This window comes from Bombus vosnesenskii, unplaced genomic scaffold, assembly GCF_011952255.1.
Source record: "Bombus vosnesenskii isolate JDL3184/JDL3185 unplaced genomic scaffold, Bvos_JDL3184-5_v1.1 scf7180000013272, whole genome shotgun sequence".
Lineage (NCBI taxonomy): Eukaryota > Metazoa > Arthropoda > Insecta > Hymenoptera > Apidae > Bombus > Bombus vosnesenskii.
This window is the reverse complement of record NW_022882930.1, coordinates 5,455,287-5,467,398: the sequence shown is the minus strand read 5'-3', so window position 1 is coordinate 5,467,398 and position 12,112 is coordinate 5,455,287. Positions and strand designations below refer to the sequence as shown.

Below are 12,112 nucleotides of genomic sequence, written 5' to 3'. Positions count from 1 at the left end.
TATCGATCGATCGGCCATCGTTCGATCTACCGATGGGTCGATATCATCTGGTCGTCGGAGACAAAAAGTTAGCTACGCTACCAGCGAAACGATATCACTAGGATCTCATTACTTATTGTCCTCGTTCAAGCAACTCGATTCCTCGAGTTTCGATGACTTTCTAACCGAGAAATCCTCGGAAATGCGTCACCCTGTGCTCTCGGCGCAAATAATAATCAGCTCGGAGGAATGGACCGGGGCTGTTCAAGTTCTCGATCAACGTACGCGATACTCCTCGAACCAATCGACGAAAGATAGCGAACGAAGGCGATCGAAGAAAGCACGCGAGGAACTCGGCAACTTATTCCGGTTAACCTGGATCGCGAAGAAGACAAAGACGCCATTCTCGTGGTCTCGTGATTTTGTTCTCGATAAAGAAAAATCCAGGAACGTTCTAAAATATCAGAAGCGAAAGCCAAAGGAAGCCTTAAAGTGTCAGAAAATACAGAAACGGATATGGCAAATATCAACAGCTCTGGTCCATCCTCCTAAAACATCTGCAAGCATTTATCCCGGAGTCCGCGCGTCTGTCGTCGAAGCTGAGAATTCGAGTCGATTCTCACTGAACCAAAGATGCCAAAAGAAGCGCGCAAACACCGTGAACCTATCCGTGTAGGAGAAAGAAAGCGCAAGCCGGTGCAGGTCATCGAGCAGCGAACCGTCCTTTTGGAGCAGAGTCTAGGTCTCCTGCGAAGTATACCGGTAGCAGAGCAGTTCTGCGCGTTACGCGGAGGCGGACGTCGTCGTGGCGCCGGAACGGGCGACCCCTTCAAGAGGACGCGAAATGGGACGCGACGACGCCACGACGAGCGACGAATGGGACGACCGTGGGCGATCGTCACACGGTGGTCACCCGGTCGACCTCGACGTATCGCACAGAACTGTCGCTGTGTCAGCAAATCACTTCCTTCCCGTCGATGATCGCCGTCTCCGAGGAGATGCTCTTCAGCCGGTGCTGCGATATCGATCGGTTCGCCCGTTGCCTGCAGATCCGCCAGATCACGAAGCAGATCACGCCGATGATCGTGACGATCGCGAGGATGCCGATGGCCAGGTGCAGAGGCGGCAGCTGCAGGAGGACCGAGCAGTGGGTCAGAGCCTCGTCGTAGCCCGATGGACAATGGGAGATCCCGTCGCACCACAGCGACGCGTTTATGCACGCGTCCAGCTCGGGGCACCGCTGCTCGCAGTCGCGTGGCATCTGCAGCCCTGCGCTCGACGTCACCGATGGTCTGCACCGGAAAGTTGAGAATAGGGTTAGGAATCTCGCTGGATATCTTCCCGAAGACGCTTAAGCGTCGAATAGCTGTGAACATTTCTTACGTTGTGTATTATCGTTCAGAGGCGAGCAAGGACGATTAGGTAAATGAGCGGTCTACTTATTTTCGATGAACTCGGTACGGTTGTAAAGATAAGCACGCGTATTAGCCGAAGGTGTTACGTACAGTGGCGGACAAAAGAAAGTTTATAAAATGAGAGGTAAAAGAAGATTACCGAAGAACTTTACCGAATGGATTTATATTTAATAAGTAATTGAATAATTAATTAAATATTTATATTTAAGACGTAATACTGCTTCCAATATTGCGCATGATACGTATATGGAAGCGGGACATTGTAATCCTGTTAAGGAAAGCGGTAAAGATATCTTTACCGCTTTACAATGTATACACTAAAATTCGTAGTGTACACAAGTAAAATCTATAGCCTGACGGCGAGCGATAGAGAGCTGTGCTTCCTGTGTGTCGGCCAACTTCTCATCTTTCTACGGTACATCGTGTGCTATTCGAAAGTAAAGTCATCGTTTCATTAGGAAGTTACGTTCCAGACGCGTAAAATAAAGAAAAGACCCTTCAACTTTAATCAAGAAGATTCTCGATTAAATTCCGAGGATAGTACTTTAGCAGTTGTTAAGAAGATTAAAGACTTTCCGAATGAGTTTTTGGTTTTAAGCGAAGGGAAGATATTTTCCTTTAATGCTTTTGCAGTGAAATCTTTTTGAATTGTTCTAGTAGAAGACGAGGCAACCAAAAAGACATTTGGCACTTTTCTAAGCGGATTCGGTGAAGTACAGTTACAGCGGATAAGCAGTGGGAGAAGTAGCGAAATTTTGGGAACAACGCGCTAAAAGGAGGAAAGATCGTCAAGATTGGTTGTTAAGAGAGCTAACGATTTATTAGCACTTTGCAGAATGGGATTTTAGTATCAGAAGCAGAGGGCGAAGAGAAGACGTTTGGCATTTCTCCCAGTGAAATTTTGGGAACGTTGCTTTAAGGAAACCAGAGATTCCGTGCCACTTGGCCAAACGAGTTTCTAAGAGTTTTAAAAGAAAGACGAACGGAGAATTGTTCGAGGTTTTTCCGAGTAGTGTGTAGAATGTGAAATGGTGGCTACTTCTTCTCTGTCGCGTTTTCGAACAAGACCTTAGAACTAGCGTTTTGTCAGGTGAAACGGGGGATCAGTGACAACTTTCTGAATGAGATACTGTCGGTGCTTTTTGTAGATACTCCGGCGAATTGAGGGCAAGGCTCTTGGCGAGGTTCAAAGGTAACGTGAAAGGACAGATTACTGCTTAGGTTCCTCGTTCAGGATCGTTCAAGCGAAAGAACGAAGATAACCAAGAGGTTTCTATCGCTAAATACACGGAGGGAGTAGCTGTGTAAATTTTGTTTAATCAAGGATCTACATGATTAATCCATTCGAGGTTGATGTCTAATTAAAATATGAATTTCTTACGACACAAACAGCGTATTATCAGTTAGATTCAATTGGATATGTACTGCACGACGCTCTTAGTTTGATCGCATCGTTGAGTAGGCACCGTAAGACACGTAGGTACAAGAAACAATATGGTTTATGTTATTGGTAAATTTAGAACATCGACTGCCACGATGATCATCGATGACCCGGGGTATATTAGATTTTTTAGAACGATTAAAATAAGATAAATTTCATGGACCGGCAAACTTTCAACGATACGAATAACTTGGATAAGATGGTTGGAGAAGAGCGTTCAAACACGATATAATATTTTGGAAAAATCAAATTGTATGGTATCCTGCCGCCCGTATGTCCTTGGGACTGAGGACTGTGCGCCCCTCTGCTTAGGCTGACCTCCTTTCGTTCGTGTAAGGAGGTTTGCCCGCGTGTAGGGATATTCTGGCCGATTTTTAATTGTCAATAATTAAAAAACAAGATCGAAAACGCAATTTTTTTATTCTTGACTTTTGTCTTATTTCGGCGTCAAGAATCACCCCTTAAATCGTGGAAAATCTTTATCCGAACACCCTGTATATAAAATTCGTATGGCAGTTAACGTGTTAGAGGATTTGTAAAGAAAATAAGAAAGGTATTTCGAATTACCAACCTTCTAGCGAGCTCGAGCCAGGTGACCGTGTAGGTTTCCGGTTCCTTGACGATAAATTCGACGGCTACAGTCCTGACGGGGTCTTGGCCCGGTGCTAGGATCATCGCGTTGCTGCTGACGGCCCAGCCGTCACTGAAAACCTCGACCACGTGGTGACTCGATTCCGCAGGTGGTTTCGGGCACACCGACACGTGGATAGCGCCACCGGTGTGCACGACGATCCGGTTCTTCGTCGCGCATTTGCTCGTGTTCGACATTATCGTGCCGTGCATTTTCACGTAGAGATATTGGTTCGGCCCTGGGTCGATCAGCCATGGATGCTTCTCGCAGTTTTTCTGAAAATAATCCACCCAGAACTCTTCGATTTCAAGTATGGCATGTCCGAGTTATTTCGGCGAATATTTATTTCGTAAAACGGAAGTTCCTCTCCTCTCTCGTAGGAGGGTGAACAATTTTGAGAAAGTTCGAGTTCCACGATTCGAGCGATTGGAACCTTCGTCGCCATAGTCGTAGCCAGCCATTCGATTTGTCCTCTGTTACACTAACTCAAATTTTATGTAACGGAGCTCTTAGAAGGTAATGCTCAATTTGAGACCACACGAAAGCAAATCTGAGCGATCTACCACCGGCGTCCGATATACTTCGTGTCCAAAATTCTCCTTGAACCTCTCGTAACACGTTCAATGTGAGATGTACGATTTTTATCTTTCGCGACGAAAGGAATGGAAAAAAGGATCTGTTCGTTTGATTTCCTTAAAGAATGACTAGATTTCGCATTGAACGCGTCGATCCAAGCTTTTTCGTCTGTTCCAAATTTCTCTAAAGCCATAAAAGTCTCACCTCATCCTCGTCTATAACCGGCACCTTATACTTGATCTCTCCGGATGGTCCCCTCACTCTTCGCTTCTGCATGCAAGGGCTGGTCTTGATAAAGTCCCAGGTTCCCTCGAAGAACAGATTATTATAGTCATCCAACGCGTCCATAGACCTGACGGTGAAGTGTACCTCGACTATATTCGAGGTGGACTTGACGTTCATCGGTAGGGATCGGTTGGAGCAGAGGCAATCCCGTTGGACAGGCGGAGCGTTCGGCCATGGAAGATCGAGCACCTGTAGATATCGAGCATGATTCGGTCCCCGGGGTCGCTTACGAATTAATCAGTCGACAGATTATTATAATTGCTACGGTGACGAACAAACGCGATCGGAGAACATTAGCGTGTGTAATTGCGCTTTAAATTCACGGACGCGAGTCCGTGCCCCTCGTAAATCCTGCGATCGATAACAAAATGGAAGGAACGACGGAGCGGGAAAATGGCCGGTGACGGTGACACGGTTTCGCTGCTCGATCGGAATTTCAGATTTATTTTGGTCACGCGAACGTTCGTTCGCCTCGGTTCGATTGTCGTACATCCCTCCGCGATCACACCGCCGTTTACACGCCGAATTTCTGATAAAGTTTTAATGAAAACGCGGTCTCGTTAATTACAGCCTTTACTCTCGCGCAATCGCCAACGGCGCAACTATCGACGGAGATTCTTTCGATCGTGGTTGGCAAACTTTAAATTAAAATCGTTGCTCGCTTGCCGCTGTGCTCCGGTCTTTCGACCGAATTAGTAGCGTCTTGGGAATTTATTATCCAATTAGTAAATCGTCCGATTATTGTTTGCCTTTGATTCAATTTTACAGATTAATCGCGTTAGAGATATTTCCGGGAGCTTACGGAGTTTTGTAAATTTAACTCGAACGGGAATACGAATGTTCGATCTTCGAATATCGTTTACTCCGATTCTGTGATTAATCTTTAAACAGAACTGTATGACGGCATGATTGCTTGCGTTTATACGAACAACGGCAGGCTTACAGCTTTGTCGGAACCGTGCAGTTGTTCGTCGGGTTAACAACTGTATTCAGGAAAGATGAATGGCCCTTCTAGTGCTCTCGTGTCGCGCAAATATAAAATGGAGCAATGCCTGTTCGAAGATTAATTGGAACATGCGACTCTGGCTCGTTATTACGCGCGGGAAAAAGGGTGTGAAACGAAGAATCTGAAGCGCTTCGGTGCGCTTTCAATGACCGTACAAAGAAAAAGGATATCGAACGAGCGAATAAACCGCGACCTGTAAGTACAATACGTACGTCGAAAGATATCACGCGCGATAAACGCTTCCCTTCGAAATTATGCAATTCGTATCGAAAACGCACTGAATAAAAAAAGACAAGGAAAATCGAGAAACTGAATACGATTTCGCGATTCACGCGCCTTTGTCCAGAGACTCCCTCCAAGGTGCGAGCCAACGTATTCACGTCCGACGTATTCTTATCTCCAAAAACTATCTTACGCCACAGGTAGCGGAGATCTTGAAGGGACAGATAGAAATCTCGAATCACATTTTGGTTAAGATTGAACTAACAGTGAAATACGGTTCTACGTAGAATATGGCACGATAACACAGATATTTCGGCGGATGGCGATGCAACGTTGAACGCAAGTAGCGCGTTAGGTGTTTGATCATGGAAGAGCGTAGCAGCTTGACGCTTTCACGGCCAGGCGTTTTCTGCACGTGATTTTTACAGCCAAAGTTTCTTATTTTCTCTGCGTAATTCTGTCGCGTTCTCCTTTAAATTAAGTTATTTTTTAAACGTTCCAACATTCCTCTATATTTTCTCAATGACTTGCAAACGTCTGTTTTATTTTGCGATAATTTTTCTACGACTCGTACGTTATCACAGTCATCCAGGCAGCCAAAGCGACGCGTATACACGCGTGACACCCGTCGTGAAAGCGTCGTGAAAATCGTCTTTCGCCAGGAAGTACGCATCAGACTCTTATTCGAGATTTTCATTGAAATTTTCGAAACGTCGTTATACGACTCACCTTCACGGAGAAGTTGTCCGATCCGACGCAGAGCAACCGATTAAAGTTCGGGCTGGAGACGCTGCGGCACGTCCGGTTTCCGTTCAACAGCTTGTTGAACCGCAGCTTCACGATCTCATCGTGCTCGCCCTCGAATCTGTACACGCAGCTGGAAAATCCGTTGTAGCCTGCACTCGTGTCACTTAATCGAATTTACATGGCCGGTCGGCCACGCAAAGGAATCGCTTTCCCGATCGATACCACGTCGAGGAGATTACGAGGAGGAAAGTGACCGGTCAACGACGTTTCTCCTTCGTTAATTGACCAGCGGTCAAAGCAATCATCGGTTTCTATTCCTTTGCAAACTTCGCGGACTCGTATCGAGCATTATCTCGACCAAGTTTTGCCTATTTTGTTTTCTTTGTTAATGCCGCTAATGGTATTGCACGATTTTGAAGTTCTAGTAGATAAATAGAAAGCGGTAACATAAGGAAGTATGGCAAAAGAATCCGGCCAGATAGATTTTTCGCTTTATCGCACTAAAAAAGCGGTATTTTGAAGAAGTTTCGATTAAGGTAACGGCGTGTGTGTTAGTTTAGTTAGTTTTTTTTAGATAGCGTTTCCTTCTACTTGTCATACTCTGACATCCTCGATGTTATTTAAAATTCTTTCCGCGCTGTCACCTTTTGAAAAAATTATCTGGCTGTGAATTTTTCCACGCCACTGTATATCTGGCGAGTGTTCGGGCCGTTTTTTTAAATTTTTGCCAGCGATAGATAGTAACGATGCAGATTGCAGGAGAAGATAAAACGATCGAGGGCAATTCCTCTGTATTCTATAAACGTAAAAGATATCGATAGAGAATTCGAAATTTTGCAATTTTCAAGGAAATATCGCGTCGAGAGAAATTCCAGAAAAACCTAATTCACCCTCGAAATATTACATCTCCCTCTCTCTCTCTCTTTCTAGAAAAAAAAGAAACAAATTGTACAAGTGTCTGGTGCAGTGCTTCCCAGATAGTTTTACAACATTGTACTGGCCGCTGCGTTTTGTCCCTTTCCGCGGACAACGAGTGTCGCGTAATCATAATTACGAATAAAGTAAACGAGCACGCGATACAGCCTGTCCACGCGTGAAGCAGCAGTGGAATTCTATTTGAACAGCAAATAACGACGCGAGCGACGATCGATAGGAAAAACCGGGCTGCATTTATTCACGATAACGACCGGGCCACCCCTTATGAACGAAGACTTTCCAAAGTAGGTGTAGTCACGATCGTGCGAAAAGAGAAAGGACCAGCCGCGAAGACGTAAAGTCGATTTTATAGCCCCATAAAACAGGACGTCCGGCTTTAATGGCCGGCCAAGGGAACTTTCGGCGGGATAGGATCGATGAACGGTAACGGAATTGGAGAGTTGTTCTCGCGAGGTCGAAAGCAAACGGCGAAATTCAGTGTTAGTAGGACTTTCGACGATGTTTGTGTTTCCTTTTGGGAGTTTTGTTGATTGAGGCGGAGTTTAGAGGAAGCGGAGGAGGTTCGAAGGGTAAATAGAGGGAAATCTGTAATAGGGGAGGTTGGCAGGGATCTTGTACGACTGTTTCGAGGGCTGCGAGAAATCTAGAAGAATGGAAGAGAGAGAAAGATTGTAGCGGAAGAACAGGTGTTGTCGATTTGCTCGAGTTTACCGGGTGATTTGGAGAAATTTTAAAGAGGAGACGTCTTTATTTTACTTTGTCTGTATTACTTCGAGGAAGTTTGTTAAGTTTGTTAAGCTCGTGAAGTTGCAGCGGATAGGAAGAAGCTGTAAACGCTATTTGTAGCGCGTGCAAGTCTCAGTCGCGTACACTTTTTGATACCCGTCTTTTTTGCCTCGTTAAAAATTTTCCGACCTCGCGATTCCCGAAACGTTGGTCGGTTATATCTTCAGACGAGTCTAGATATATTGTAGGAGGAACGAAAAGATGCAGCAGCAGCCAGAAAATAATCGCGTTTGACGAAGAGCGATCTACTGTGGCGACACTGTCGATGGTATTCTAAGAAAAGAAGACTCTTCCTCTTCCTCTTTTTCTCCCTCGATACCGAAACAGGGTCGAGGAACTTGGCGAGAGGCGACGAGACGCCAAGCGAAACTCTAAAAAAAAAAAAAAAAAAAAAAAAAAAAAGAAAAAGAAAAGAAGAGAGAGGGGCAAAGAAAAGAAGAAAAAGACGCGCACACTTTCGTCGCGATGCACAAAGGGTCTATTTACGGCTAGCTATCGCTTCTGTGAGGTGAAACGAAGAGGCGAGCAGCTACTGACGTGCGTCTCATTCGAAATCGCGGAATCGTTTGCGCGTAAAAGAAGCACCGTTCAAGCCGGATGCGGCCGACGGAAAGAGAAAGAGTTTGTCCTCGTTAGATCGTCCCGTCATTTTCTCCGGGCAGCCCTTTAAATGGACAGATCGTCGATTGAAACCTCGCGCGTCTTGCTTCTCTCCTTAACACTTTACCGACCGATAGCCTATTAATCGGTTTTTTGTCGCCGACACTTACCGACCGACGGCCTATTAATCGGTTTTTGTCGTCGACAATCTTTCTCATTATTTGAACAGTATTTTGTTACTTGGTACTAAGGTACCTTGCTCAGTTGCGTCAATTGCGTTGCTTTGTAAGCTCGCACAGTTTTATAGCAATTTGGAAAACTTATCGTTCGCGATAAACGAAAAGAATCGAAAGATTGGAGAGTCTAAACCAAAACAGAGTCCTGCCCTGAGATGCCGGTCGACGTGCTGTTGAATCGCTAGCGGTCGGTAAAGTGTTAACTTTTACATATTCCCGTGGGACGAACCTGACTTCGTTGCCCCTACCATCGTTAAGCGCACGATTATCGTTACTATAACGCTTTACTGTATCCTTTTACGTTCGTCTGTCTATTTGGGACTTATAGTTGCGCAAGACTCAAGATGCGGCAAAAAGCTACAGATATAAAGATGACGAGTATTTTTAACAAAGCGACAGTCGTTTGGATTTTCTAAATTCTTCAGAGTATTCCCGGAGTAAATTCTCCGTTAGATATCCAATACTTTTTAGATAACATCGAGAGGCGGAAACGACAGAATTATTGTTCTATTTCTCGTCAGAGCAAAAAGCGCCCGAGATTTTATCTACTCGCGATCATTTCCTCATCCACGAATTTATTTTCCCAATTTTGCTGCCGAGTTCTTTGTTTATAATTTAAAATTTTCCTCTTTCATATAGGAACGACGATGAGAGAATATAAAGAGCAGGAATTGCCCTGAGCGACGTAAATCCTCGTCAAGGCTATAGCTGGCGTTCAGTGGCCCCGATCTTCGTCTTTCACCATGGCCTTAAGGACATTACGGTATCGAGAAAGCGTCTGGAACAATAGTTAAATGGCGGCAAGGTGGACTCACCTCATATTTTTCGTGCCGCCACGGCCATAAAGGAAAATGTCGCGTGGCGCCTGGAATCTACGATCGGGATAATGATCCCGATTGCGGCTGTAGAAGATCCTCGAACACGGCCCGCTGCCGTAAGGATCGCCGTCCTGGTGTAGATCCACGAATTCGTAGAGCGCGCGAAAATTTACTGGCCTGTGGAATGGAGAAAAATTTCGTCATCGGTATGCGTCTGAAGCTCGTTAAAGGTACGTGGAACGTCGAGCCTCGACAATTTGAAAATTTTCACTGATCTTTTTACATATACATAGAGTAGATTGGGTCGAGTAATAAATTCACCGGCGCGTGAATTTTCGAAAATGTTACGAATATTATTCGAAGAATGTAAAAATACCTGTCGGAATCATGTCGAGATTTCTAAAGAACTGAAATACAATAGCTTTTCGATCGGATAGATTTTATAGCATTCGTTTAACCAAATATAAACTAACTTACGACTGGACCTAATAAAATATACGCTTCCATGTAAAAACATCGTGCAATTTGTTCCTTTCGAAAATTTCTTATTATACGATAACTATAATTACCGGAAAGGTGAATGCAACTCGTGCCAGGTACAAAGACCGCACTACACGTCTCTCGTATATAGAGAATATCCTCGTCATCGTGATCGTGATCGTAAAAGTATGGACGCGCTAAAAATACGGGATTATTCATCGAAACGCGTAACAGGTCATCAACGTTCGATACTATAGAGAGGAATTATCCCTCGTAGGTTGTCGACGTCTGTCGCTTATCGAAGCACGTCGCAAAAGGGGTTATTTACATTTTATTTTTCACTGCAAGCCCGACACGAAGACCGCGTATTCGAGCGTGATAGCCGTACGGAACGCGGATGCGTCGCACGGTCTAGTTAATCCTTTCCGCATGAAACGACCCTCCCTTTCCCCTAGCTTTATTAACCCGTTAAACGAGGCGATTCCTCGATCATCACCGCCCCCTTGTGCGGCCAATTAAAAAATGACTCGTGCTCGCATACGCGAATCCCGATGCTTTTCTTTTTATCCAGATCCGCTCGATTTAATTGAACTCCCTCGGTCGAGCTTGTATAATGGCATATCGGAAAGGCATTTCCAACGATGCGATCGCAAAGGGTGAAGGGATGAACAAGGCTGTTCGCGATGGGGATGAAAGTTACTCGGGTTAGGTTGCTCTTTTCTTCCTTCTTTCTTCCCGAGAGAGTTTAGAAATTTGTTTGTCTTGTAGGGTAATCGCAATTTTCAGTTTATCGAACACGACCGCCGGTCGTAAATATCGCGACACTCGTCGCATCTCTGTTAAAAAAATCTAACAATCTTTGCTTTACTTGGTATTTTATATTATAATTTCTTTTTTTATATTTAACATTATTAAGAACGGTATTTAACGTTTATAGGAGTAAAATATAGAATACAAACTGGACAAATTTTTATTCTATATTTTCGACTTCTTTTTTCGCGTAGAATCACCCCCTCTCCGCTTGTACCACCAGTTACCAATCACCCTGTATATATATCAAATAAAAACAACAAAGAGCATGCAGTTTGTACAAAATATCAGCTGGTATCTTAATACTTGTAGCCGACTTTGTATACGCGTGACGTGCTCCGGTAAAATGAGATTAACACGCGAAAATGACTTTCCGAGATAAACGCGTTTAAAGTTACGCACTCCGTGGTAAGTTTGTCTGCTTTGTTTTCAGCTATTTTAGGCCTTCGAGAAGAAAAGAGTAGAGGAAAGTAGCCTTTCTACCCCTTAAACGAAGATGGTTGATTTCTTCACTTTTTAAAAATGTTTTATAATTTTTTTTAACGCGATAAATACTTGTCTACTATTGTTACCAATACACGACGTTAATTGTTAACTTGCGAAGTCAATAATTATTCTAGAAAATTGGCTTGGTGCTTTTCCTCAGGAAATAACACAGGAGAAAGTCGAAACGATCTTAATCGACTTTTCAACGCTTTAAACTCTTTCCTTACCAGACCACGTCACATATTTCTTCGTTCACGTGCCATTTCGATTTCTTTGGTGAAATTCTTCTACTTCGGTTGCCTACAAGTTTCTACGGTTATTAACTCTAATCGCGTTCTTATAAATCAAATTCCATATATATCGACACGAAGGGAAACGAAATAATCAGAGAACGTAATCGCGAAGGAAACACTGCGACATCTGTTTGTTCCAGGATTGACTTTCAATTCACAGAGAAATTTCTAAAGACCTGGGCTCCGTGGAATCTGAGCGTTTCAGTGACTCGCAACGGTGCGGTCGACGCGCAGGAAAAATCGCTTCTTATAAATAACTGATATTGGGAGAACCGTGGCGGAGAAACGGAAGAAAAGAGGTTGACGACGGGAGGTCGGTAGCGAAAACGTGCAAGTGCGGCAGATATTGCGCTGCGTCGCCATAA

General features: G+C 44.3%; 1 protein-coding gene across 5 annotated transcripts in view; it reads right to left on the bottom strand.

The window, feature by feature from the left end:
- Window positions 1-604: 604 nt before the first annotated feature.
- The window catches only part of LOC117231225, a 182,190-nt gene continuing 170,682 nt past the window's right edge, over window positions 605-12,112 (bottom strand). For 4 of the 5 annotated variants that reach the window (XM_033489450.1, XM_033489449.1, XM_033489451.1 and 1 more), the window contains exons 13-17: window positions 9,676-9,855; window positions 6,285-6,432; window positions 4,247-4,516; window positions 3,407-3,741; window positions 606-1,271 (exon numbers count right to left, since the gene is read on the bottom strand). In XM_033489450.1, the coding sequence (XP_033345341.1) occupies window positions 932-1,271; window positions 3,407-3,741; window positions 4,247-4,516; window positions 6,285-6,432; window positions 9,676-9,855 (1,273 nt within the window). In that variant the 3' untranslated portion in view covers window positions 606-931. Of the gene's footprint in view, window positions 1,272-3,406; window positions 3,742-4,246; window positions 4,517-6,284; window positions 6,433-9,675; window positions 9,856-12,112 lie in introns of all 5 variants that reach the window. The other variant, XM_033489448.1, reaches the window with a different exon arrangement.